The 19,835-nt window shown below is 42.1% G+C and overlaps 2 protein-coding genes across 2 annotated transcripts; both read left to right on the forward strand.

Moving 5' to 3' along the window:
- The first annotated feature begins 9,163 nt into the window (after positions 1-9,163).
- Positions 9,164-11,580, forward strand: LOC115102157 (NADH dehydrogenase [ubiquinone] 1 alpha subcomplex subunit 4-like 2). Its single transcript, XM_029621787.2, has 4 exons — positions 9,164-9,381; positions 10,514-10,599; positions 10,928-10,988; positions 11,200-11,580. Exons 1-4 carry the CDS (start codon positions 9,340-9,342, stop codon positions 11,254-11,256), a joined length of 246 nt encoding a protein of 81 aa, XP_029477647.1. The 5' UTR covers positions 9,164-9,339; the 3' UTR covers positions 11,257-11,580.
- Positions 11,581-17,465: 5,885 nt separating this feature from the next.
- Positions 17,466-19,608, forward strand: LOC115101636 (B-cell receptor CD22-like). The gene is made up of 2 exons (XM_029621094.2): positions 17,466-17,520; positions 17,688-19,608. The coding sequence occupies exons 1-2, from the start codon at positions 17,466-17,468 to the stop codon at positions 19,514-19,516; spliced, it is 1,884 nt and encodes a 627-aa protein (XP_029476954.2). The 3' UTR covers positions 19,517-19,608.
- Positions 19,609-19,835: the final 227 nt, after the last annotated feature.

The raw sequence follows: 19,835 nt of genomic DNA on the forward strand, positions 1-19,835 counted from the left end.
ACACCCAGGGTTGAAGGTCAACCAGGAAGAGGTGGTTGTCTGTACCACCTAGAGGAACAGATTAGAGAGACAAGCAGTAAGGATCTCTGTGACCTCTTATTGTCATAACTGGCAATTATGAACTATGTGCTAAATTTTGGAAATGTGGAGGCCTAGATAATAAAAGATATAAACACATTTTTATATGAATCAAAATAAAGCTTTAAAATAAAGTTGTCCTCTATTAACTAGGCAAGTCAGTTAAGAACAAATGATTATTTACAATGAAGGCCTACACCTACCAAACCCTAACCCGAAAGACGCTGGACCAATTGTGCACCGCCATATGGGACTCCCAATCACGGCCGGTTGTGATACAGCCTGAAATCGAGCCAGGGTCTGTAGTGACGCCCCTAGCATCACTACAACCCCTGCCTTAGATCACTGTGCCACTCTGGAGCCCACTTGGGTTGGTGGGTAAAAACAAGAAATGTATCAAAGGTGAAGGATGCTAGTTCTGTCCTTTCATAGATGTTTAATTGGTGTTTACCACAGACCTCTTGCCTACTGTTCCCCTGCTGTTTCATTCCATGCACTAGCAGTATTAGCTCTACATTGACCAGACCTGTCCATCTCTGTAAGTATGCATGATTACACTCTCCTAGATATAGTAATTATTTGGACAGTCAAGCTAAAACTTTTAATTTGGCTCTATACTCCAGCATTTTGGATTTGACATTTGGAGTTCACGATTCATTCATGGTTACCCGTAATCATGGTTGCATCCACATGAATGTAGAAGTGTTCAGAAACCCATTCTATTCTATTTAAAAATGTAAATAACACAATAAATGATTTACCATTCATTTCTATTGGGCACAACATCATTTGAAACACAGCCAAATCAAACGGCAAATGCATCCAATACGTTTGTCGTCCCAAGCTTGATGTTGTCATTGCGCGCTAAGAATACGGGACCAAATACTAAACTGTTGAATACTTTAATACACTGATTTAAGTGTGTTCTTGACACACTTAAACCAGTGCGCCTGGCACCTACTACCATACCCCGTTCAAAGGCACTTGTGGATTGTGTATGTGTGCCATTCACCCTCTGACGAAAAATCCATCCACGGAGGAAAAATACAATATTGGAGTTTAATTGAATAAGAGAAACGCTGAGAAATGTAGAGATGAAAATAAAGAGAATGGACGACCTGGAAAGTAATGTTTGGGAAAGATTTGGTGAAGTGGTAAAAGAGAATGATAGCAGGCTATGTTATGTGTGATGATTGTGAGGCGCTATGCAAATTCTGTTCAGATGGGTTAAATGGAAACCGAAATCTGGACACTGTCTGTAGGTCTACAACCACTCACATAGCCGCAATATTAACTCCTGCCGAATTAAGCATTTCTTGCAGTACAATTACACCAAATGTAGCTTAAATTTAGACCTGGGGACAGGAGTGGAGAATATGTTCGGTTAGATACTTTCTGTTGAGGTCCTATCTTTATCAGAATCATAAAAGCAGATAGTTGCCTATTTCAACCACATAAAATATGCATCCAAGCCAAACTGAAATCTTATCAGAAATATCTTCATGTTGGGTCGTTTTCACAGCTTTCTATTTCCTTACAACCAGTCAACCTGACATAATTTGACCATTTTGTTTGTTATTGCATTTTCTCCTGATCCCTAAAAGCCCTTGCTCCGCGAAAGAAGCAATGACAGAGAACACTTTACTGGTGTCAACTAGATTGAAGCATAAATTCTATCGATGTATGACATGATTCTGGTGAGCAAGGGTTTATTTAGTCTTGGACTAGGCAACATGTAACGACAGAAGAGAGGCGGCATGTGTCTAATTATAGACACATTGACTAAGAAATAGCCTACCAAAATGTCTGAAATTATAAGGAGAAACATAACCTATCTAAATCAGGCAACAACAAAAAATCCTACACCTATTCCAAAAATTGTTCTGTCATCTCTGACTGTATTCTACAGCACTATAGGCTATTAGCGGTTTAGGGTCGGGTGCGGGCCTCAGATTTTCACTTCATCACATATAGTCGGAAGGTTGTGGATGGGTTATTAGCAATTGCTAGCGGGTACCGGTGAATAAACAGCTGACGACGCACAAACATAGCAGCGGGAAGTAGTTTGGGGGTAGGCAATGCAGGAACGAAAAAACATTGCCAGCGGTGAAAATGTCTGTATGGGTCCACTAATACAGGACTAGTAAAGGCCCAGTGCACTACTTTTGTGAGAGAAAAAAATACTATATGTATTTGATTGTTCACCAGCATTTGTAACTTGAGTATGATACTGTAATGAAACAGCAGGGAGCAGGTCTCGAGCCCAAGATCCGGCGCACTATCGACTGTGCCGCAAAAGCATGCTCGTGCCGCTCGTCGATTTCCGAGGTTATAAACCCAGGGTCCTTACACTACTCCCTCCTTTCAAAGAGCGCGTCCTCGCGCTAGCTTACGACTCTACGTCTTACAGGAACGCGCTCACCGGCCAAGCACACGCACTATCGTGGATGCAGGTCCGATCCCTTCCGACACCAATGTAATGAAACAGGCAGGGAGCAGGTCTCGAACCCTGGACGTTCTATAGCCCGAGGTCCGGCGCGCTATCGACTGTGCCGCAAAAGCATGCTCGTGCGGCAGGGTCGATTTCTGCGCTTATAATACTTATCAGATCAAAACAGCTGATCTGATAATTCTTGAAAAACTTTGCAAATGAAACATATTTTTAAACTGAAATAGTCTATTCATGCCTTTAACCTTTTAGTAGATGCTTTTATCCAGAGCAACTTACAGTAGTGAGTGCATAAATGTTCATACTGCTCCTCTGTGGGAATCGAACTCACAACCCTAGCGTTGCAAGCACCATGCTCTACCAACTGAGACACATCATTACATCTAATCATCACAAACCACTTGATGTGTCAATGTATTCAATTACTGTATTGTGCATAGTTTTTCTTCATGGTGATGGAAAGTCTACAGGTACAAACCTAACATTTAGGCTACAATACAGTAATGTACACTTACATTAAGTGATTTGTAAATATGGTAAATGAATACTGTTCGAAAAGTGGTTGTTTTCCATGTTATTTGATTAAGAACATTTTTTAGTTTGATGTGGATGTTTGGTGTCTTTGCCCATAACTTTGCACCTTTTGATGTAAATATTTCAGGACAGGGTTTTGTTCTTTCTGGGTGCCATTCGAATGACATCACAGAGAAGGGACAGGTCAACAACTCTTACAATTCCAACTATTGAATCCTGCAAGATATGGTTCTTAATTATACAAGTACCTTTTTTTTTTGCCAAAGCAGAGATGTGAAAGATGTTTTTGCCTTCACTACAGATGTCTATATCAGTCCGCTAATAAAACAAATGAAATGTATGAATATATTTTTGAAATTCAGATTTTTCAGTGGATGCTGCAGCACCCTCAGCAACCTTACTTCCTGCGGCTATGCACACGTCTATAGAAAACAGACTGGGCTCTCCCTTTCCACTAGCATTATTTTAGCAAGTGTTAAAATAACTCACTTCCGACAGACACAAGTAAAAACTCTTTACCAAAATGTTGTAGCAGCCTACAGTACATATAAACATTAGCGATCTGACATACTGTTTCAGCAAAGCAAACCCTAAATGCTTTTGAAGCCTTTGGTATTTTTGTTGAGGCCTAAATGTATAAATACCCCAGTGTAAAAAGGTTGTGTAGTGTTATTTGGTATACTGTTTTGTAAGATGTGTTTATATATTGTGTTATAGGGCATGCTGTAGGCTATCAGTCTGATCAACTGTAGCCTACTATGCGTCCTGTCCCATCTGGTCCAGGGAAAAGAAACGGCAATGTAATGTGTGTATAGCCTAAGCCAATGTATTTATGTTAAGAGAAAATGTGAATGATCAAATTTAATTTATATTCAAACTTCTGTTGGCTAGGCTACCTATGCCTTTTTTTAATCCAAAATGAACGACTGGAATTCATCAAATTAACAAATAGGGATGACATAGGTTGCTAGATTGTTCTAATGCACGTGTAACTTTTTTATTACAGATTTAGCCTATATAGGTCCACATGCCGCCACATGATGCAACCTATCGTAAAGCAAACTCAGCCATGTTAGTTATATTGTCTAATAGGAGTTATCTCTGTGCCTGTGTAATGGCATGAAACAATAGGATAAAGTGGCTCTCACTCTGCTCGCCCTGACCAAGTTAGCTTCCTGTGTAGCAGTTTTTTTTAAATGACTGCTTTGGCAATGCCCAGGTTTAGCTACTAGCTAGGCTATGCTGGAATTCCTTAGTTTTGTTGTTTTCAGAAAAACAATCTCCTTGGGCAATATTAGAGTGGGATTGATTTGCCCGACGGCTCAGTTTACTTGCCCCAGTCAGGGCGAACCTAAGGTCCTTGCTACAATTAAGTTCCGGAGTTTTACCTGGTTACCATCACCTCTGCTCAAACACGCTCTGCATTACGCAACGTATGCAACACGTACGCAAAAATAAAATTCTAATTACTTTTGTCAAAATTAATATAATAATCTTGAAATGAGTATGATAATCAAAAAAGACACTGCAAATGTCTAATTGTATGGCAAGTATATTTGTTTGTCTGTTTTCAATGCTTGACACATGTAAATAATGAAATACCTCCCAAATAAACATTTGTACTTTTACTGAGGATACACTCTAAAAATGAGGGGTTCAATAAGGGTTCTTCTAAGATCCTCAAAGTTCTTTGAAGAACCTTAGGGTTCTTGGCACTAAAAATTGGCCCCAAAAGGTTCTTCCAAGAACCCTCGACAACTACTGTGATTATTATTATTTGACCATGCTGGTCATTTAGGAACATTTGAACATCTTGGCCATGTTCTGTTATAATCTCCACCCGGTACAGCCAGAAGAGGACTGGCCACCCCTCATAGCCTGGTTCCTCTCTAGGTTTCTTCCTAGGTTTTGGCCTTTCTATGGAGTTTTTCCTACCCACCGTGCTTCTACACCTGCATTGCTTGCTGTCTGGGGTTTTAGTCTGGGTTTCTGTACAGCACTTTGAGATATCAGCTGATGTACGAAGGGCTATATAAATCCATTTGATTTGAATTTGATTTGATCGAGGAACCTCCTTAGTTGGCGGGGGTTCTTGCAGGAACCTAACTACCCAACTGAAACATGTGTCTGTAGGTATACAGAGAAGGAGGTATACAAAGGTATGTCAATTGATATTGGTACGTTATGCAGATCACATATACCATCCTCCTCCCTTACCTCTTCAATGAATAGCCCATAGGCCTTTACATTATGGACAAGGTATGTGAATGGAAACCATTATCAAAACAGTTTTTTATATTCACATTTACCACAAAAACCAAGGTATGATTACTGTTGTGTGCATGTTTTGTTAATCGTCTGTATAATTAATATTTTTTGGGATTCCCTACACCTCCGATGAATATAACAGGAAACCTGTTCGATCACCATGCACTGCACCCATCTATCTTCAGAGCTCGTGCTGCTAGGCGACCTAAACTGGAACATGCTTAACACCCCAGCCATCCTACAATCTAAACTTGATGCCCTCAATCTCACACAAATTATCAATGAACCTACCAGGTACCCCCCCAAAGCCTTAAACACGGGCACCCTCATAGATATCATCCTAACTAACTTCCCCTCTAAATACACTCTGCTGTCTTCAACCAAGATCTCAGCGATCACTGCCTCATTGCCTGCATCCGTATGGGTCAGCGGTCAAACGACCTCCACTCATCACTGTAAAACGCTCCTGAAACACTTCAGCGAGCAGGCCTTTCTAATCGACCTGGCCGGGTGTCCTGGAAGGATATTGATCTCATCCCGTCAGTAGAGGATGCCTGGATATTTTTTAAAAATGCCTTCCTAACAATGTTAAATAAACATGCCCCATTCAAGAAAATTAGAACCAGGAACAGATATAGCCCTTGGTTCTCCCCAGACCTGACTGCCCTTAACCAACACAAAAACATCCTATGGCGTTCTGCATTAGCACGAACAGCCCCCGTGATATGCAGCTGTTCAGGGAAGCTAGAAACCGTTATACACAGGCAGTTAGAAAAGCCAAGGCTAGCTTTTTTCAAGCAGAAATTTGCTTCCTGCAACACTAACTCTAAAAGTTCTGGGACACTGTAAAGTCCATGGAGAATAAGAACACCTCCTCCCAGCTGCCCACTGCACTGAAGATAGGAAACACTGTCACCACTGATAAATCCACCATAATTGAGAATTTCAATAAGCATTTTTCTACGGCTGGCCATGCTTTCCACCTGGCAACTCCTACCCCGGTCAACAGCACTGCACCCCCAACAGCAACTGGCCCAAGCCTTCCCCATTTCTCCTTCTCCCAAATCCATTCAGCTGAAGTTCTGAAAGAGCTGAAAAATCTGGACCCCTACAAATCAGCCGGGCTAGACAATCTGGACCCTTTCTTTCCAAAATTATCTGCCAAATTGTTGCCACCCCTATTACTAGCCTGTTCAACCTCTCTTTCGTGTCATCTGAGATTCCCAAAGATTGGAAAGAGCTGCGGTCATCCCCCTCTTCAAAGGGGGACACTCTTGACCCAAACTGCTACAGACCTATATCTATCCTACCATGCCTTTCTAAGGTCTTCGAAAGCCAAGTCAACAAACAGATTAATACATTTCAATCTCACCATAACTTCTGCTATGCAATCTGGTTTCAGAGCTGGTCATGGGTGCACCTCAGCCACGCTCAAGGTCCTAAACGATATCTTAACCGCCATCGATAAGAAACATTACTGTGCAGCCGTATTCATTGATCTTGCCAAGGCTTTCGACTCTGTCAACACCACATCTCTTATCGGCAGACTCGACAGCCTTGGTTTCTCAAATGATTGCCTCGCCTGGTTCACCAACTACTTCTCTGATAGAGTTCAGTGTGTCAAATCGGGAGGGTCTGCTGTCCGGACCTCTGGCAGTCTCTATGGGGTGCCACAGGGTTCAATTCTTGGACCGACTCCATCTTCTCTGTATACATCAATGAGGTCACTCTTGCTGCTGGTGAGTCTCTGATCCACCTCTACGCAGACGACACCATTCTGTATACTTCCGGCCCTTCTTTGGACACTGTGTTAACAACCCTCCAGGCAAGCTTCAATGCCATACAACTCTCCTTCCGTGGCCTCCAATTGCTCTTAAATACAAGTAAAACTAAATGCATGCTCTTCAACCGATGCTTGACCTGCACCTACCCGCCTGTCCAACATCACTACTCTGGACGGCTCTGACTTAGAATACGTGGACAACTACAAATACTTAGGTGTCTGGTTAGACTGTAAACTCTCCTTCCAGACCCATATCAAACATCTCCAATCCAAAGTTAAATCTAGAATTGGCTTCCTATTTCGCAACAAAGCATCCTTCACTCATGCTGCCAAACATACCCTTGTAAAATTGACCATCCTACCAATCCTCGACTTTGGCGATGTCATTTACAAAATAGCCTCCAATACCCTACTCAACAAATTGATGCAGTCTATCACAGTGCTATCCGTTTGTCACCAAAGCCCCATATACTACCCACCATTGCGACCTGTACGCTCCTCGTTGGCTGGCCCGCTTCATACTAGGTCGCCAAACCCACTGGCTCCATGTCATCTACAAGACCCTGCTAGGTAAAGTCCCCCTTATCTCAGCTCCTGGTCACCATAGCATCTCCCACCTGTAGCACACGCTCCAGCAGGTATATCTCTAGTCACCCCCAAAACCAATTCTTTCTTTGGCCGCCTCTCCTTCCAGTTCTCTGCCAATGACTGGAGCAGAACTACAAAAATCTCTTAAATTGGAAACACTTATCTCCCTCACTAGCTTTAAGCACCAACTGTCAGAGCATCTTACAGATTACTGCACCTGTACATAGCCCACCTATAATTTAGCCCAAACAACTACCTCTTTCCCAACTGTATTTAATTTATTTATTTATTTTGCTCCTTTGCACCATTATTTTTATTTCTACTTTGCACATTCTTCCATTGCAATACTACCATTCCAGTGTTTTACTTGCTATATTGTATTTACTTTGCCACCATGGCCTTTTTTTGCCTTTACCTCCCTTCTCACCTAATTTGCTCATTATGTATATAGACTTGTTTTTTTTTTTTTTTTTTTTTTACTGTATTATTGACTGTATGTTTGTTTTACTCCATGTGTAACTCTGTGTCGTTGTATGTGTCGAACTGCTTTGCTTTATCTTGGCCAGGTCGCAATTGTAAATGAGAACTTGTTCTCAACTTGCTTACCTGGTTAAATAAAGGTGAAATAAAATAAAAATAAACTGCAAAATCATTCTGGCTTTGGATACGGAGAACATCAACACATTAACATCAACAGGCCCAGAGGATATACCCACTGGATTTGGGACTCTGCTGGGAGTTGACCTTATATTTATTTATTTTTTATTCTGCTTTGCCACTAAAATCATAATAAACACTGACAACTAAAATATTGTGTTATTGTTCTTATTGTTATGTGTATTATTAATAATAATAAAAGAGGAGGGGGGTAGCTCAAAAATGAACCCCAAAAAGTTATTCATAGGGTCCTTTGAGGATCCATTAAAATTAGATATTTGAAGAACCCTTTTAAAGGGTTCTTCGAAGAATTTATAGGGGTTCCCCCACAGTTTCAACTTGATGAATTTGAGCTCCTGAGTGGCGCAGCGATCTATGACACTGCATTTTGGTGCAATAGGTGCCACTACAGTCCCTGGTTGGAATCCAGACTGTATCACATCCGGCCGCGATTGGGAGTCCCATAGGGTGGTGCACAATTGGCCCGGGGTAGGCCGTCATTATAAATAAGAATTTGTTCTTCACTGACTTGCCTAGTAAATAAATGTTTAAAAACAGGATACTCCAGTGACCTTTTCTTTTTAGAGTGTATATATCTTGTAAAATAACCATTTTAAATTGTATTATTTGAATGTAGAACAGGAATTGCATCATTCAAGTCACGAGTGTGTCCCGAAGTTAATGGATTTATTGCTCTCCTTGCCACTCTGGAAGTCACCCTCCGAGTTACGTCGGCAACACGTGACAACGGACCTCGGAGCGAGTTCGTAGCGTTAATTTATAAATTCAGTGGTTGTTAGTGGCGAGGGGCTGGTTTGGGATTCACCGCTAATCTCGGATAGTCTCAAACAAGCTTTTGGGTGTCTGCATAACGCGTCCGCAAAAACGAAATACAATACAAATTACTGTTGTTAAAATTAATATAATAATCTTGAAATTAATATCATATAATAATAAAAAAGTTTAGAAACTGTAAGCAAATATGTTTAAAATAGCGATAGAACACGTAAAGAGGCATCCAGGGGTAAGTACTTATTTTTGTTTTATGGTTTATTACCTCAAGGGAGTTAGTAGTCTATAATATTTCATGAAAGTTTCATAATTTCTGTTGTCGGTGTGTAATATGCTACCAGTTGTTGCTCAATGGAATCAAGAAATGATCAAAGTAAAACATACATTGTTTCCTATAGTGTCATCAAGGGTAATTGAAATTAAACAAAAGTTCAACCCTGAACAGGCTTCACTAATGAATTGTGACATCATTTTTTGGGGGGGTTGAAAATGTGTTTTTGTCTTGTGTTGAAGTTGTTGGTGAATGGTTTGTTAAAAGAGGAGGGGCACAGAAAACAGGCTATTCGTTTTTCTGTTTAATGACAGTGTTATTTAAAAAATGACTGGCGATATGACCGAAGTAGTTAGAAAGCTATTACCATCTCATACATTAGCTCAGATGTCCTCAACAGCAGATAGTCAAGAATTTACATCAGATTTTCGTCTAAATGGGAGCTACTAAACAAATTTGACAACCCAAGGGATGCCAGTTAGCCTAACAGCCCTGTGTAGTAGGATCAGCACTTGGACAGCGCCACAGCGTTCCCTACCAGAGTCACGTCTGAGTAAACTACTTACTAACTAGGTCTGCATTTATTTGACTACATTCACATAGGCTTATTAAAGCTATACCAACGTTTTGAGAGAGCAACAGACACGGTCTTTGTTAATGAAATAGTACAACAAAGTGATCAAAGTTTGAAACCGGGCAAACTCACCTGATTCAACCTGGATGAGTGGAATCAGGGGAGTTTGTCCGGGGCTTCAACAAAAACTTGTGCTGTTTTGGGTACTCGAGGACTGGAGTTATGAAACACTGGTATATAGTATGAAAGAGGAAGTTCCACATGAGGAGTCTCTTTGAAAAGTACACACACAGGCATGAACGTATTCATGCACACACACACAGACACACAACGGGATCATCATATGTCATGTGATCTAAAGAATGACAGAGCAAAGTCTATAATGGATCCCTCCCTGTGTAATCAGCTTGATTAGCTGGTCATTGGAACACTGTATTGACAAAGGTTATGTAGAAATGTTCACATCAGAGTGAATGCAATGGTCATGCTATCTTCCTCTTTCTTCTTACTCTCTCATAGCTCATGCCCCAGTTATTCTTCATCTTGTTGGGAATGGGAGGAGCCTCCTTGTATTTGGTCCGTCTTGCAAAGGGGCCCCATGTCACGTAAGACTCTTTACCATTTCCCTTATTGTCCATTTTATTTTTTAAATGAATATGGTTTAATCAATTTCTTAATACTATCCAATTAAAACATATAGTAGTGGATGCCAATTCCCTTTAACATCATAAGGCACAAGAGGTAATCCCACCTCTTGTGCCGTTCTGGGGCATCAATTCCCATATCACTACTAACGGGCTATGCTGCTGCGAGTTTTTGGAAACTATACCTGGTCCATGAATAGTTGATCGTAGGCAGACTAACACAGTTCCCTCTAATCCCATTTGTGTTTGTCCTACTTCGGCCTGCTTTGACTGCTGTGTCACTGTACAGCTGGAACAAGAAGAACAACCCTGAGCCCTGGAATCAGCTTGACCCTACCTACCAGTACAAGGTACAGTACTGCCAACACTGTCAGCAATAAACACACTTTAACTCCAAAAAGTGTGTGTTTACTGCATCTTATTCCATTCTTGTTTGACTTGACAACAATGTAATAGTAATGTAGCCTATCAATAGCATGAGTTAAGCCAATCATATATTTTGCATCAATATAAGTAGCCAAGAGAATTATGTAAATCCTGCCATATTGTCTTCTTCCCCAGTTTGTGGCCATCGATACTGACTACAAGAACCTGAAGAAGGAGGGACCTCAATTCTGAGTATCTTCCCTTTATCCTAACGGCACCAAGTCCAGCCCGAAGAACGTCACTGAATAATTAAAATCTGTGAAGTATTCTTCTCTCAATGCTTCTATACAAATATTTGGAGATTGATCCATAATGTTGATGATCAAATCTAAATTTGTCTGTTTGTTTTATCATAAACACTTCATTGTTAGTTTGGCAGTCACTAAATCTAACAACGAAGGTGCTCGTTATGATAACAGGCAAGAGTGTGCATAGATTTCTTCACAAAATGAAAGAAATTATTAAGCTCAATTTCTGAATGGAAATGTTGTCCAAATAAAATGTCTCTAGAATTTAGAGAGTGAATTTTTAATCATGTGTACATTCATAGTGGGAGATAAGCTGAAAACATAACTCTAGCTGAACATAGGCCATCAGTCAGTAACACAGTGTCAGCTGCTGTTTTGGGTATATGGTGTTTCTTTCTTCTCACATACAACGGAGCACTGTACTGTACACATATCCAGCTGTGAGATTAGAGAGTGCAGTGCCTTTCATCTCCACAACAACAGACACTGCTAGCCAAAAAACAGACACCCTTCGTCACCTTGACATATGACAGCGTACAGGGCAACACGTACCCACTTGTACTGTTCCACTCGCAGGCACTCTTTCCATCACCCTCACTCAGACGATCCAGAGGCATACATACAACGGGTTAATGTCCACATATAAAACACTTTGATCTGTTTTGGATGGAATGGATGGAAAACCACAAAATAGGCAGGCTGATGACCCTTGTAGCAAAGAACACAAGGGAACAAATTAGTTCCCATAGGACGGTTAAAAGCCACAAAACAGGGGGGGGGCACAAAGTAAACAAACACACACAACCAAACAGAGGAGAGTGCGTCAGAGTTGTCAGGTCGTGAGAAACTGGCGGAGAGATGGAGCTGAGTGCAGGATGAGCAGATGTTTGTTTTTCTGTCAGCAGAGTTGAAAGTTTCTCTGACCTTTATGACAGCTGGACTGTGGCCTGTTACTGTGGAAGCACAATCCTCTGGCACAAGCATAGAGAGAAGACACACACACACACACACACACACACACACACACACACACACGCACACACACACACACACACACGCACACACACACACACACACAGTATGGATGTTCTGTACGTGCAGTTGTGCACCAAAACATGCAAACACAAACAAGCAAACACACTTATACATATCACGTATGTTAAATGACTGATGAATAATGGAGGAATCTGGGAAAGTGAGAAAGAGATAGTATTGAAAAACAGACAACATTTAGCCGTTCAATTTGTCATACTCTCACAACCACCAGAAGATTCCACAAACAAAGTGGTTGACACGTTTAGGTTAACAAACTAATATTCACTTTGTGTTCATGTGTGTGGGGATCTCTAACAGGGACTCTAAGAGATCCTCTGTTTGCTCCAACACTAGCAACCCCTTGTCCGTTACTACACTACTAGTCTACAGCGAGAGGAAACGCTCAGAGGAAATGCTGCTCTGTTTAGGAAATCTCAGAGCCCCCTCTCTTCCTCTCTTCTAAACAAGACATATACACATGCTCAATTCGCACAGAGAGAAATGTGAAGGAGAAAACATCTCTATGTCAATTCTCTACACATCAGGTGAAAAGGAGTATAACAAGAATTGCACTATTTACAACGTAGTATCACAGTAACTTGATACGATTAAATATTGAGCAAAATTGGAATACAAAAATCTCCTTATGAACCATATAGCAGCTATCAATGTCTGGCAGAATTAGAACAAAGGTTCTTCTCCTGGAAAGACTAACAGATTAGATGATTGTACTTTTGTTCATCTACACAACTACTGCACTATCTGGCTGAAGGATGGGATCATAACCTGGGCATAAAGTCCAGTCTCCCTGTGTCTCTCTCAGTGAAGCCAGGCATGGGGAACAGCCGTGTGAACTCCTCCACCCTCTGGCACAGGTCAGTGATACAGGCCACTGTCCCTGGATCCTGCAGCAAGAAGGACTTAACGTCCTGGAAGCTTCCTGTGGAGGATAGGGATATACCATGGTTAACTTACAGAGTGGTCAAGTCTTTATACTATATATTACTGTCATTCTCTGTCATGGTCCTCCAAACTGTTTTGGTCTCACAAGCTTTTCCCTTTATCTCCCATTCTGGACTTGCTCTAAGCTGAACCCATAATAAAGTGAACTGACGTGTTATAGTTTGGTACAAGTTTGCAATGAGATAATAAGCTATGTCTGGCCAGTCCACATGGCCTGTGTCAGCTATGTGCATGTATCCCTTCTTACTGGTCTTCTTCTTCACATCCTGGTCAATATGGATCCCCTTATCATAAACTCCACCACCTTCTCAAAGTCCGATTCCTTGAACTGCCTCGATGTCAAGACAGGGACTCCTACAGATGTAGGATATTCATTTGATCACGAGAACTTTCCTGCAATGCAGGACATTTAAAACCTGTTGTATATTCAACGTTTAAAAAGGCTTCTGAAGTTTGTAATTTCCACTTTGAAATTTCAGACTTGATTTCCCCTTATGAAAAATGTACCAATCCCTACAAAAAATATTGCTTAATTATAATCCACATAAAAATTCACATTTCCTGTTGCTGCACGATTCTTTTCCTGCTGTAGAAAACTGACTCAAATTAAGATACTACATCTGTACAGCAATCAATAAATTAGATCTTGACAGAAAACAATTCAGGAGTGAGGTTATAAGTTGTTTAGTCCCTTTAGTAAATGAACACCACTAAACTAACACATGCCACAGTACAGTAAGTTCTTCTCATATAATGCAGAACCTAGCCCGAGTCCTCCTGGGGTGAGAGCACTCTTGTCATCTAGGCAGGTGTACTTTTTGCCGGTTATGAACACAAGATCCAGTACCCACTCCGCCCGGGCACCGTCCATACACTGGGGTCAAAGGTCAACCAAGTGGTTGTCCTTACACCCTGGAGGAGCAGATTAGAGAGACAAGCAATATGGACCTCTTTGACCTATAATGATCAAAACGGACATTTATTAACTATGTTCCTCATAATGAAAATGTGTAGACTATATTTAATAGTAATCAAAATGTTTTAAAAATAAATTGTCTTCTGGTTGGTGGATTAAAAACTAAAACAAGAAGCTTCCGCGCTCAGGTCTGTTCAACGCTGGTTCGACCAATCTGATTCCACGCTTCAAGACTGCTTCAAACAAGTGGATTGGGATATGTTCCGCATTGCGTCCAACAACAACATTGACGAATATGCTGATTCGGTGAGCGAGTTTATTAGAAAGTGCATCGGCAATGTTATACCCACAGCAACGATTAAAACATTCCCAAACCAGAAACCGTGGATTGATGGCAGCATTCGCACAAAACTGAAAGCGCGAACCACTGCTTTTAACCAGGGCAAGGTGACCGGAAACATGACAGAATACAAAAACTGTAGCTATTCCCTCTGCAAGGCAATCAAACAAGCTAAGTGTCAGTATAGAGACAAAGTAGAGTCGCAATTCAACGGCTCAGACACAAGAGCTATGTGGCAGGGTCTACAGTCAATCACAGATTACAAAACGAAAACCAGCCCCGTCGCGGACCAGGATGTCTTGCTCCCAGACAGACTAAATAACTTTTTTGCTCACTTTGAGGACAATACAGTACCACTGACACGGCCCGCTACCAAAACCTGCGGGCTCTCCTTCACTGCAGCCGACATGAGTAAAACATTTAAACATGTTAACCCTCGCAAGGCTGCCGTCCCAGACGACATCCCCAGCCGCGTCCTCAGAGCATGCGCAGACCAGCTGGCTGGTGTGTTTACGGACATATTCAATCAATTCTTATCCCAGTCTGCTGTTCCCACATGCTTTAAGAGGGCCACCATTGTTCCTGTTCCCAAAAAAGCTAAGGTAACTGAGAAAACGACTACCGCCCCGTAGCACTCACTTCCGTCATCATGAAGTGCTTCGAGAGACTATTCAAGGACCATATCACCTCCCCCTACCTGACACCCTAGACCCACTCCAATTTGCTTACCGCCCCAATAGGTCCACAGACGACGCAATCACAATCACACTGCACACTGCCCTAACCCATCTGGACAAGAGGAATATGTGAGAATGCTGTTCATCGACTACAGCTCAGCATTTAACACCATAGTACCCTCGAAACTCGTCATCAAACTCGAGACCCTGGGTCTCGACCCCGCCCTGTACAACTGGGTACTGGACTTCCTGACGGACTGCCCCCAGGTGGTGAGGGTAGGTAACAACATCTCTACCCCGCTGATCCTCAACACTGGGGCCCCACAAGGGTGTGTTCTGAGCCCTCTCCTGTACTCCCTGTTCACCCACGACTGCGTGGCCATGCACACCTCCAACTCAATCATCAAGTTTGTGGATGACACTACAGTGGTAGGCTTGATTACCAACAACGAAGAGACGGCCTACAGGGAGGAGGTGAGAGACCTCGGAGTGTGGTGTCAGGAAAATAACCTCACACTCAACGTCAACAAAACAAAGGAGATGATTGTGGACTTCAGGAAACAGCAGAGGGAGCACCCCCCTATCCACATCGACGGGACAGTAGTGGAGAGGGTAATGAGTTTTAAGTTCCTCAGCGTACACATCATGGACAAACTGAATTAGTCCACCCACACAGACAGCATCGTGAAGAAGGCACAGCAGCGCCTCTTCAACCTCAGGAGGCTGAAGAAATTTGGCTTGTCACCAAAAGCACTCACAAACTTCTACAGATGCACAATCGAGAGCATCCTGTTGGGCTGTATCGCCGCCTGGTACGCCAACTGCTCCGCCCACAACCGCAAGGCTCTCCAGAGGGTAGTGAGGTCTGCACAATGCATCACCGGGGGCAAACTACCTGTCCCCCAGGACACCTACACCACCCGATGTCACAGGAAGGCCATAAAGATCATCAAGGACAACAACCACCCGAGCCACTGCCTGTTCACCCCGCTATCATCCGAAGGCGAGGTCAGTACAGGTGCATCAAAGCAGGGACCGAGAGACTGAAAAACAGCTTCTATCTCAAGGTCATCAGACTGTTAAACAGCCACCACTAACATTGAGTGGCTGCTGCCAACATACTGACTCAACTCCAGCCACTTTAATAATGGAAATTTATGTAAAAATGTATCACTAGCCACTTTAAACAATGCCACTTAATATAATGTTTACATATCCTACATTATTAATCTCATATGTATATGTATATACTGTACTCTATATCATCTACTGCATCTTGCCATCTTCATGTAATACATGTATCACTAGCCACTTTAAACTATGCCACTTTATGTTTATATACCCTACATTACTCATCTCATATGTATATACTGTACTCTATACCATGTACTGCATCTTGCCTATGCCGTTCTGTACCATCACTCATTCATATATCTTTATGTACATAATCTTTATCCCTTTACACTTGTGTGTATAAGGTAGTAGTTGTGGAATTGTTAGGTTAGTTTACTAGTTGGTTATTACGGCATTGTCGGAACTAGAAGCACAAGCATTTCTCTACACTCATATTAACATCTGCTAACCATGTGTATGTGACAAATAAAATTTGATTTGAAAACAAGAAATGCATCAAAGTTGAGTCAGTTTTGCATCGTCGTTTAATCTATTTTTTTTCTTGGTAATTAATATAACCACAGACCCCACGCCTACTCTTCCGTTTCATTCCATGCACTGCCAGAGAGCTCTACATTCACCAGACCTCTCCACCTCTGTAAGTATGATTGAATATATCTTCAAATATATTTTTCTCCCAATGATCTCGTCATGCGTTTTTAACCATATTCTTCTGGACACAGTCATGCTATTTGATGTGATACATTCTTTCACTTAAAGTTTTCTGTTAGTATGTTTTGGTATCTGATTGTAAGACATACATCTGGACTGTAGTTTAATTAATTTAGTTTAGTTTATTTCTTAACATTTCTTAAAATGTCAAGAACATTTGAAAAATATTTATATGATTCAGTAAAATGTGTATGTTGCCGCCCAATGTATTTGGCTTCTGTGAGAAAAAAACAGGCTTAGAGCAATATTGTGTATTACAGTGCTTATTATATGTTCAATTAGATACTATTTACACCACCATTTAGGTATTGAACAGCTAAAGAGTGTTTTTTAAACTATTTCAATGTTTTTGATACCTCAGGGAGGGAAATGCAGCAATGGCCCTGAGAGCAGCAGGAAGTGTGTTGGGGGTTTTCCTGTTATCTGTGGCAGGTACAGATTTTTATCAATACTCGTTCACTTTTCTCTAAAGTACTTCTCAAAAGTATAATTTTCGGGTTTCACTTTTGAGAAAGGACAAGAAGCGTTTGAAGGTTGTTCTGGTGTATATGGTACATTTTCATGCTTATTTTAATAGTTTCCCTGTGTTTGTTTCTCAGGAGTACTGGGACATTATGGCTGGGATGTGACTTTCACCAGGACAAGAATATGTGCGTTGAAGGGATTATCAGTAGATGTTTCCTGCACTTACAGATATCCCAGTGGGCATGAGATCATAGAAACAGAATGGTATAAATGGTGGAACGTCACAGTGGGGTATACTTATAACATCATGGAACAACAAGCGTTTGCAGGTCGTGTTGAGTACCTTGGGAATAATCACAATGACTGCACTCTGAAAATCACAGACCTGAGAGAGAATGACACAGCGGAGTATTGCTTCGGATTTAAAACCAACATACACGGCTGGATATATCAGAAAGATGTATTCATTTCCGTGACAGACCTGAAGGTGACTACCTATGTGACAAAGGGATCATGGGTGATACTGAATTGCAGCACCACCTGTACTCTGAGTGACAACCCCAATCCTGACTACATCTGGTACAAAAATGGAAAGCCTCAACATGAATATGTGTCACAAAATTACAGTGTCTTGAGTTCTGATGAAGACAGTTACTCCTGTGCTGTAAAAGGTTACGAGGACCACCGCTCTCCTGCAGTGTGTGCCGTGGGCCAGAAATGTTGGAGAGTGATTTACGCCAAAAAGAGTATCTGTGCCTTGAAGGGGTCATCAGTGGACATATTCTGCACTTACACATATCCCCATGGTCATATACCCAAAGACACATTCTGGTTTACTCAAGGAAAGTCTACAAAGGAGCCTACAGATCTGAAGAAGGACCCAAACTATTTGGATCGTCTGGAGTACCATGGAAATGAGGACAGTGATTGCACCCTGAGAATCAAAGACCTTAAAGACAGTGACTCAGCTGAGTACAAATTCAGATTAGTAACTGCAGAAGGGAAATATATCAGTTCACCCGGTGTATACCTGACTGTCACATATGTCCTGTTGGAGATTAACCCTATGTATGTCTCTGAGAGGGAAATGTCCAAACTGACATGTACAGCCAACTGTAGACTGGGTGACAACACAGCCTTCATTTGGTATAAGAACAGACAGGCTATACCAAACAGCCACAACTACTCCAACAGCCTGCACCTGTGCCAAGTCAGCAGTGAGGATGCAGGCAGCTACTCCTGTGCTGTAGAAGGCCATGAGAATCTCCACTCTCCTGAAGTGACTCTAACTGTCAGATACAAACCAAAGAACATCTCAGTGTCAATCGGTCCCTCTGGTGAAATAGTGGAGGGCAGTTCAGTTATTCTGACCTGCCACAGTGATGCCAACCCACCAGTTCAGAAATACACCTGGTACAAGAGGACCATTAACACATCAAAAGAATCCGGTCAGATCTATCGCATCATCAACATCAGATCGGAGGACAGTGGAGAATATTATTGTGAGGCACAGAATGAAATGGGAGCTAAGAACTCCACAGTTAGATTGATCATAGTATCAGGAAAAAAAACAAGTATTAACATAGCTGTAGGAATCACAGTGGTTGCTCTGGTTCTCATTCTCCTATTTAGCTTTCTGTGGTTCAGAAAGAGGGCTCCCAAATCAACTGACACACGGGACACAGCAGAGGATGGACAGGGAGGCTCTAGTCACCTGTATGACACCATCCTGAGGACAGCCCCAACTGCAGCACAGAATGCGGACACAGATGAGGACGTCAGGATCTATGCCAATGTCCACCTCTCTCACTCCAGAAACCATGAAGAACCTCTTTACTCCACTGTCCAACTGCCTAACCCTGAGAAACAGGACAAAGTCCAGTATGCTTTATTGAAATTCAATCGCCTAGGTGTTGCCCCCCATCCTGCAGCACACGCAGCTGAAGATCCATCTGCAACCTAAAGCACAGTCAACAAACCCAGAACCTGAACACAAGAATCATCACCTCAAGCTGAACCTCGGCAAGACGGAGCTGCTCTTCCTCCCGGGGAAGGACTGCCCGTTCCATGATCTCGCCATCACGGTTGACAACTCCATTGTGTCCTCGTCCCAGAGCGCTAAGCGGGCGGTGGCCCATTCCTGTAGGTTCATACTCTACAACATCCGCAGAGTACGACCCTGCCTCACACAGGAAGCGGCGCAGGTCCTAATCCAGGCACTTGTCATCTCCCGTCTGGATTACTGCAACTCGCTGTTGGCTGGGCTCCCTGCCTGTGCCATT

This window comes from Oncorhynchus nerka, linkage group LG20 (assembly GCF_034236695.1).
Source record: "Oncorhynchus nerka isolate Pitt River linkage group LG20, Oner_Uvic_2.0, whole genome shotgun sequence".
Taxonomy (NCBI): Eukaryota; Metazoa; Chordata; class Actinopteri; order Salmoniformes; family Salmonidae; genus Oncorhynchus; species Oncorhynchus nerka.